The 9,578-nt window shown below is 36.6% G+C and overlaps 1 protein-coding gene across 2 annotated transcripts in view; it reads left to right on the top strand.

Moving 5' to 3' along the window:
* The window catches only part of LOC107719064 (alanine--glyoxylate aminotransferase 2, mitochondrial-like), a 14,219-nt gene extending 9,804 nt beyond the window's left edge, over positions 1 to 4,415 (top strand). Inside the window, exons 12-14 of one of the 2 annotated variants that reach the window (XM_016526364.1) lie at positions 191 to 340; positions 2,832 to 2,930; positions 4,016 to 4,415. In XM_016526364.1, the coding sequence (XP_016381850.1) occupies positions 191 to 340; positions 2,832 to 2,930; positions 4,016 to 4,117 (351 nt within the window). In that variant the 3' untranslated portion in view covers positions 4,118 to 4,415. The remainder of the gene's footprint in view (positions 1 to 190; positions 341 to 2,831; positions 2,931 to 4,015) is intronic. The other variant, XM_016526365.1, reaches the window with a different exon arrangement.
* The last annotated feature ends 5,163 nt before the right edge of the window (positions 4,416 to 9,578 follow it).

Raw genomic sequence — 9,578 nt, 5'->3', positions numbered from 1 at the left:
ATTAATATATATATATATATATATATATATATATATATATATATATATATATTAAAATGGGGCCCACGGGAACTAATTTACTCCACTTGTTACGTGTGTACGTTTGTAATAATTGCAGTTTTATTCACTGTATCAAATCATTTATACTAGCTAATAATACTTGAAATTAAATGCTGTATATTGATTTTAGACAATAAAAGAGGACAAGATGCAGGAGAACAGTGCCGAAGTGGGGACGTACCTGCTGACTGAGTTGGCCAAACTCAGAGACAAGTACGAAATCATCGGTGACGTGAGAGGAAAAGGGCTTCTAATCGGGGTGGAGATGGTCAAAGACAAGGTGAAAGAAGCCAACATTAAAATACATCAAATGTAACTTTCATTCATATTATACTACTGATACTCATCAGCCAATACAACAAATCTGTGATTTTATGACCTCATTTCCATCACAGGATAAAAAAATAGAAAAGGTAATTGCAACATTTTATCTCACAATTCAGATTTTTTTCTTGCAAGTTTGAATCTACAGCTGGCAATTCTGAAAATTTTTTTCTCTAAAAACTGAGTTTACATCTAACAATTCAGTTTTTTTTTTGTTCCCATCACAGTTTATCTCTCACATTTTGGACTTTTTTCCAAAAATTTTGAGTTTACATCTCATAATTCTGTTTTACTGCCTCAAAATAAAAAAAGGTAATTGTGACTTTTTTTCTTACAATTGCGAGTTTATCTCACAATTATGCCTTTTTTCTCAGAATTTTGAGTTTTTATCTCACAATATTTTGTTTATATCTAGCAATTCTGACCTTTTTTCTTAGAATGATGAGCAAAAACGTCAGATTTGTGAGATATAAACTCAAAATTGCTAGAATTGTAAAATAAAAAGTTACCTTTTTTATTTATTTGTCTTGCGGCAGAAATAAACTTCCATAATGTCCTGCTGTACATAATTTTGATTAATAATTTGCAAGAATACAAATAATTATTCATATCTTGATAAAATTTCTTAATGTGTTACCCTGTCTTAAATAGCATTGACTGAAATCATTTTATTTGCTATAGAAACTAATGCCGAATTCACACTGCATGATTTTCAAAGTCGTCGGATCACTGTTGTTTTCACACTGCACGACTATCTGGGGTAGCATTCAGTTGCTGCTGTGTTCACATTGCACGATGGATTGGCGACAGGAGGTTACACGCTGCATGACTTTACAATAGGAAGAATCGCCGACAACTTTGTCTGGTCCGCAAACTACGTTTCACAACCAAACCCATGTGAGAAGTAATAAGGAGATAACTCCTCCCTGAACTTCCCGCTACCCTGTATCTTGCTCTTTCATGGGCTGTGAACTGCAGTGTGAACTCGGCATAAACTATATTTCTGCCAAATGTCAGTAAGAATCCATAAGTACAACCTCTCCACCTTACAATAGCAACAGTGCATTTAGTTGTCAGCTGAAGGATCGTGTAACTCTGAGTAACGACATTTCGATCCACCTGAACTAATGTCTTGATTACACAAAGACATCTGTCAGTGCATTTGTCTGTGCGTGGAGCTTTAATGATGGAAACTGCCTCTCATCAGGCACAGTAACATTGCTTTTACCTTTCCAATATACTGTGGCCCTTTAAAATAATCACATTTTGTTGCTTTGCAGTCTGAAATGAAGACGGACACAGTTTTTGTTTTATCCAGCTGCACTTACTCAGTGCAACTTATAATATCCAAGTGAAAGATATAACACTAGGCCATGCAAGGACATTCACCTTTTTCTCCTTCAGCCACTGTGTAGTCAAGTTTTGCTGTGTGCTTTGGGTCATTATCATGTTGGAAGGTAAACCTTCTTCCCATTGACAACTTTCTGGCAGAGGGCAGCAGATTTTCCTGAAGAATTTGATGGTATTTTGCCCCATACATTTTTTCCTTCTATCCTGACAAGTGCTCCAGGTCCCTGCTGCAGAGAAACACCCCCATAACAGGATATTACCAGCTCCATGCTTTACTGTAGGAATGCTGTAATTTGGATGGTGAGCTGTATTGGATTTCCGCCAGGGTGTGATCCTTTTTCCAACTCAGTGATTCTGTTTTTTTTGTTATATCTTTCACTTGGATGTTATAAGTTGCACTGAGTAAATACAGCTAGCAAGAGAACAGAAGAAAATTCAGGAAACCCATAAAAAAAGTTTTTTAACTTAAAGACTTACTTCTGTTTTAAAAGTCTAAATATGTCCCGTTTTGTGAATATTAAGCCCAATGACACCTCAGGCTTTTGCACGGTTCAGAAATCATCGTGAAAATTCTCATGCGTTGTGGTTGTGCATCCACTTCATTAAACTTTATTTGCCGAGCAGTCATGGTTTCTTGACCTAGAGGTATGAGAAGAGTCACGAGTAGGAGTTACTTCAGCTCCAGATGGAATAGTTAATGATTCTGAGTGTTTTTTGTGAGTGTATGTCATTTTCCTTACAGAAAAAATGAGCTAGAAGACGTGTTAGCCATTAACTAGAGCAGAGAGCAATGAGACGTGTATGAACATTCTCAGAACACACTCCGCTCTCTGCTGGAGCTAAAAACGCCCACTGTACATCACTTACCTATGGCTGTTTATACTGGAAACTCTTCAAGGATGTGTCTAGAAAAATCAGACGCACACAAAGTACACTTCAGTGACCTTTCAGCAGATTTCACTGTGATTAGACCGGAAATTCACAGAGTCAGTTGAACTGAAAAACCAGATTTTTCAATCAAAGCTTGTTTGCTCCAAAAGCATACCTGAAATCGTTCTCCTAAAACCCACTGACAGCTCTCTCAAACCCATGTGTAGGCCAGCAGGGACCCGCTCCCTTCTGAGGCCATGGCTGAGATCTTCGAGGACACTAAAGACATGGGCGTACTGATCGGAAAAGGGGGGCTGTATGGACAGGTAGGCGAGGGCTATCTGAAAGGCCATGTGTAAAATGATTATTGCAGAGGTGGAATATGAATGCATAGGGTGTGTGGGGATGTTGTGCAATGGAAAAGGTATTTCAGGGATTCACTTCAGTCCTGTAGTGGCATGGACGCTCAATGCCTCAGGAATCTTGCTTGTCTGAACTCATGGAAATAGTCACAGTAAGCACTGAATGTACACTTAAAGGAACGGATAAAGATTGTTTTTTTTTATGAATACTTCTTTAGTTAACAATTACAATTAGATGTATTTATAAAACGTTGTACAGAATATATAAGACTTTAAACTTAAATTCATATTAGTTTATATTAGTAAATATACAATTCATATTAGTAAATATAAAAAATCTATTTAAAATTTTTTAACAGTATAAGTAAAAAAACCTAGAGTAAAATATACACATTTTATTTATAAATGTTTTATTTATATAAATGTAGAAACCTTTAATACATTTTTATTACCATTCTACCAATATCAAATTTTTTATATTTTAGTAATATAAAATATTTTAAATGTATATAAATATATATGTGTGTGTGTCTGTGTGAGAAAAACTACAGTAAAATATAAACATTTTATAATTTATATATTTTTTTACATTTATTAAAACACTAAAATTGTATAAATGTTTACATTTTAATTTACTTTTATGTTTACATTAACATTAGATTTATAAACAGTATATTTTAAACTTAAATTGTATAAATATAAAAAAATATCTATTCAAATATTTTTAAACAGTATAAAAAAACTACAGTAAATATATATTTTTAATGTATTTAAAAATATAAAAACGCAATACATTTTTATTTACTTTCTTTTAGTATATTTTAGTAACATAAAATACCGTATAATGAGAGATTTCAGAATTTCACTAGGTGCTTTTTTTTTTAGGTTGATTTGAGAAAATTATGCAGTTTGGTGGCTAAATCTGATATTTTTGTAACATGTCTTTTTAAGAATGTATATTTAAAGCTCATATTTAAATCTTTGAATCTTTGTCTGCTCATCCTACTTTTTCCTCAAATGTTTTTTCCCTCTCACCTGTTCTTTTCCAGACTTTCAGGATCAAGCCTCCTATGTGCATAACTAAAGACGACGCAGACTTCTTCCTCGCTGTATTCAACCAAGCAGTGCACAACTACATGGAGAGAAGATAAGACATGCAGAACATGATGAAGACACATTGGCTCATATTTCATCTGGAGAGTTATACATTACATAACAGGTCTGGGCAATTCATCTAAAGACCACCAAAGGCAACTAACACAATTTCACACTCACATTCCTTAAGGAGCACAATATGTCAAGAGCGGTTCTTATTGGAGCCCCTCTCATTTCAGTATCTGTTTGAGTACACTATACTTCAGAAATCTAGCACGTGTGTCAATGATTCAGTATCCCATTCATAAAGACAGTCGCTTGCCTTGTTTCTGAATGAATCAGCCATTTGTACGAATCGGTTGAATGAATGACTCAATGACTCACTCATTAAAACAGTCATTTGCCGCCCCCTACTGGTGGTTTGGTCATATTTAAAAGTATCACTGCATTTTTCACAACATATATGTTTAAAACAATATGTAAAGCATTAATCTTATACAATTATGTATGCATTTGAAATGCATTTGCGGTGTAAATGCATTTATGGCACCTCAGCTTCATCAAACAGTCTGTGTAAATACATCTAATGCCACTTCAGATGCAGCTTCTGTGTTTCCTGTAGTGAAAAAAGATGGAGATACTGATTTCATTCGAATGGTAACAACTCTACAGTTTCTTATTATTCTAACTGAATTAATTGAAAATGTAAGAATTTGAAAAATGACACATTTAATAAGGTTAGGGGAAAAAAAGACCATTTATAAACATGACATCTGGGACTTTATAAACAGCAGCTCATTTATTATACACAGACACATAGTTTATTTTGAGAGTTGTTTAAGTGTGATAACATCTGTAACTTAGTCCAGGTTGGGGGAATTGTAATGTTTAGTAATTTCTTTTATTAAGCAAATTATTTTTGCATTTAAATTTGCATAGATTTTTGTTTGTATTTGCTGTCAATTATAGTTCTTAGAGAGAAAATTGGAATCGACAAAAATCGGTATCGGCAGGTTACACTTACCAAAAAAATCGGAAATCGGAATCAGCCAAGAAAATTGCAGTCGGTGCATCTCTAGTTATAGAAAAACATGAATAATTCTCAGGGTTTCCACGGGTCCTTAAAAAGTCTTAAATTTAGTTGTATCAAATTTAAAGGCCATAAAAATACTTAAATGGTACATGAAAGTCTTAATTATGATTTCAAGTGGTCTTAAATTTGGGGACGGAAAGGATGATTAAACTTCAAAAGTTCCAAAAGCGCCACCTGCTGGCAGAGAATGAATGTGCATTTATAATGAGCCCTCCTGCTGTTTTTGTTCAGACCAATGTGAAAATCAACTGATGTTTGTAAATGTGAACTAGTGGAACGATGGGAAGATAATGCATTAAAAAAATCTAAACAATTAAGTAAGTAAAATATATTTACATGTCATTTAATTTAATAGAGTAATAATATGATACTTTCGACTTATCCGTTTTCTTAATAATGGTTTAAAAGCTGAAATGTTAAGTTTATCATTTACATTTAATCATTTAGCAGACGCTTTTCTCCAAAGCAACTTACAAATAAGAACAATAGGAGCAATCAAATCAACATGAGAGCAACAGTATGCTGTGACAAGTCCCAGATATTCCAGCAAAGTGCACATAGCAAGGATTTTTTAAATAAAATAAATAAATAGAGAGACAGAATAGAAATAGAAAAAGTAAGTGCTAATTTCACTGGGTCAAGTGTTGAGGAAAAAGTTTTTTTTTTTTAAATGGCTAAAGACTCAGCTGCTCTGATTGAGCCAGGCAGGTCATTCCAACAGCAGGGAACAGACAAGAAAAAGGTCCATGAGAGTGATTTTGTGCCTTTTTCGGATGGCACCACAAGGCGCCGTTCAATTGCAGAATGCAAGGTTCTGGAGGGCACATAGGTCTTAAGTAGTGAGTTTAAGTATAGTGGTGCAGAGCCAGTGGTTGTCTTGTAGTCAAACATCAGAGCCTTGAATTTGATGCGAGCAGCTATTGGCAGCCAGTGCAAACTGATGAAAAGACTTGTGATGTGGGCTCTCTTCGGCTCATTAAAGACCACTCTTGCTGCCTCATTCTGGATCAGTTGCAGAGGTTTGACAGTACATGCTGGAAGACCTGCCAAGAGAGCATTACAATAGTCTAGTTTGGATAAAACAAGAGCTTGGACGAGAAGTTGTGTGGAATGCTCCGATAGGAAGGGTCTAATCTTCCTAGTGTTGTATAAGGCAAATCTGCAGAATCGGGCCATTGTAGCAGTATGGTCTGTGAAGCTTAAACGATCACAACTCCAAGGTTCCTGACTGTCCTGGAAGGAGTTATGAGAGGTAGAGTTGTGTGTCATCAGCGTAGCAGTGATAGGAAAAAACAAGTTCCTGAATGACAGATCCAAGTGATGATATGTAGATGGAGAAGAGAAGTGGTCCAAGCAAGGAGCCCTGAGGTACCCCAGTAGCAAGATTTTGCTACTTAGACACCTCACCCCTCCAAGATACCCCGAAGGACCTACCTGAGAGGTAAGACTTGAACCACTGGAGCATGGTTCCTGAGATGCCCTTTGTCATGAGGGTTGTTATGAGGATCTGGTGGTTAAATGTGTCAAAAGCAGCAGACGGATCCAGCAAGATGAGTACTAATGATTTGGAAGCTGCTTTTGCCTGTCTCAGGGCTTCAGTAACTGAGAGCAGGGCAGTCTCAGTTGAGTGGCCACTCTTGAAGCCAGACTGGTTGATGTCCAGGAGGTTGTTCTGTGTGAGTAGACAGTTGGTCGTCTACTTGCACAACTCTCTGAAGTGTCTTTGCAATGAATGGAAGAAGGGACACTGGTCTGTAGTTTTCTAAAAGTGCTGAATTTAGAGTAGGTGCTTGTCAGTACGTGGTATGGAGAATTGGTCGCTGATGGTTGTGGTTTTATTTATGAAGAATGTGGCAAAGGTGTCAGCTGTTAAGAGTCGATGTTGGAATGGGGGGGGGTTGAAAAGCGTGTGAGAATCAGGAGAATTGTTAATTTTATTGTGGTAGTATATGGTTTTAGCATTGGAGACATTTGCAGAGAAGAAAGAGAGGAGTGACTGATACAATCTAGCCTTGAGTTTAGAGAATGATGCTCACAGAGAACATCAGATAGCCAGGGGGCAGAGGGGGTTGCGCAGGCTGGTCTGGATAAAAGGGGGCAGAAGTTGTCGAAGCAAGATGTTAGAGTGGAGCAAAGTGTGTCAGTACCACTGATAGTATCCAGTGATGAGAACTGATTAGGGGGAGAAAGTGTGGTTGAGACCAAAGAGAATAGGTGAGAGTGAGCGCAGGTTACGCCGAAAAGTGACCTATGGATGAGTGCATGTTGTGTCAAGAGCCAGATTGAGGTCAAGAGTGATGAAGTGGTCTGAGGTGTGCAGTGGAGTAACCAGTGTATTTTCCGTGGAGCAATAGCATGTGTAGATGAGGTCCAATTGGTTTCCTGATTTGTGGGTAGCCATAGCCTCAGTCAGGGCGAGGAGGTGGAGACCTAAATGAGTAGCGATAGATGTAATGAAGTCTGCCCTTTTTTACATCAGATTGGTACCATTGGTCAGTTTTACATTGACCAATAGGAATAGAAAGTAATGTATTAGAAGACATAGGTATAATACACAGGTTGTTAGGATTGCACTGCCTCCAATGTGTGGCACGTTATTTATGAGTGTTAGTAATAATGGGAATTTGGAAGCACATAGTGATGCAGATCACACAAACAATTGGATGAGAACAAGCTGTATAAAAGAGGAAGGAAGGAAAAAAAGCAATACTCGAGTGCCTTGTCTGTGTCCTTGCTCGGTGAAGTCGCGCAGGTAGAGTCGCTGGTCTTAACACTCTTCGGTCTTCACACAACGGCTGCTGCGACCGCTGTTGCGGTATACTACACAGTTTTATACACACTTGATACAGCGTTTAGTTCAGCTGGCCACACCTTACTATCTCACAGAGAAAGACACAAAAACACTTACAGTATGTTGTTCCTCCAGTTGCCTGACTGCTTCTCACTACTAACTGCTAAATTACAAGTATTTTCGCTGGCTTTGGCCAAGCCTTACTATCTCACAGAGTGAAACGAGAAAAAACGAGAGCAAACGTGACTTCAGCACACAAACACTTTAAACAAAAACATTTCCTCGCAAAGACAGCTTTGCTAAAAATCAAATGAAAAAAGACACGAATCACTTACAATATGTTGTTCCTCCAGTTGCCTGACTGCTTCATTTTATAAAACTTTTTGTTTTTGTGAAAACATGTACCTAAACTGTAAATCATGCTTTTTACTGTCATTTTACAGTTTAATATGTTACCATAGACACTCCCCTACCCTGCTCATATGGTATTAATTTTATTTGTGCAGCTCTTAAAGGGGTCATATGATGCGATTTCAAGTTTTCCTTTCTCTTTGGAGTGTTACAAGCTCTTGGTGCATAAAGAAGATCTGTAAAGTTGCAAAGCCTAAAGTCTCAAATCCAAAGAGATATTCTTTATAAAAGTTAAGAGTTAGCCACACCTACCTAAAACGCCTCATTGTAACACGCCCCCACATATCTACACACACCATCTCTTACGTCAGGGAGACGGTGTGTGTTTCAGTGCGAAAGCAAAGCACTTTATTTTGCCTTCCGGAAAAGCATGTCAACATATTCTGTTACACCAAATACACAAAATAATGATCTTTAAAATAGCATCATATGACCCCTTTAAAAAGTCTTAAATTTGAGATTAAAAATCCTTCAGATACCCTGAATGCTAGTCATGATACCGTCATGTAATAAAGTATACTAATTCAAGAATTAGTCAAGTAAAACAAAATTAGCTGGAACAAAATTATTTTAATATCTTCTAACAATACAGCATTATATATTTGTTGTTTTACAGGTACAGCTACATTTTGTCAAATGTTCAATTGACCCCTTGTGCAAGAAACAACAACAACAAAAATTTGGTTCCAACCATCTTTTCAATTAGGTAATTGTTTTCAGTGCTGAAAAATATAGCAAATATTGTTTCTTGAAATGCTAAATAAAAACTAAAGCACATTTGTGGAAGTTACAATTACATACTCGAGATTTCTACAAATGTCCCCAGCTTTTTAAATATATATCAACAGCAGGGCTGCATCTACAGTAAAACGACAGTGGTATAAACACATAAAACCTGTTTGGAGAGTTTGGCAGGGAGTAAATTCAAACCTGACCCAGTTCTAGGGCTGTCGCGATTCGTCGATTTTATTTGACTATTCGATTTTTAAAAATCCTCGACTTCACTTTGCTTGCGTCGACTAACCAGCAAAATACCGGAAGTGGCGCATTTCACGGACGAGAATCCATAAAACATGTTATTAGACTGTTTCCCAAGGCTGCATAATGTATTAAACCCATTTAAAAATCATAATTAAGCATAATTGTGAATTCACAAACGCTACGATTTAATTAAATAATTATATGCGATGCAGTTCTAATACAGTATATAAGCTTTAATTAT

The sequence above is a fragment of the Sinocyclocheilus rhinocerous genome, unplaced genomic scaffold (genome assembly GCF_001515625.1).
Source record: "Sinocyclocheilus rhinocerous isolate Xijiao unplaced genomic scaffold, SAMN03320098_v1.1 scaffold663, whole genome shotgun sequence".
NCBI classification, from domain to species: Eukaryota; Metazoa; Chordata; class Actinopteri; order Cypriniformes; family Cyprinidae; genus Sinocyclocheilus; species Sinocyclocheilus rhinocerous.
Note: the sequence above shows the minus strand (reverse complement) of the source record. Positions and strands in the feature narration are given on the sequence as shown.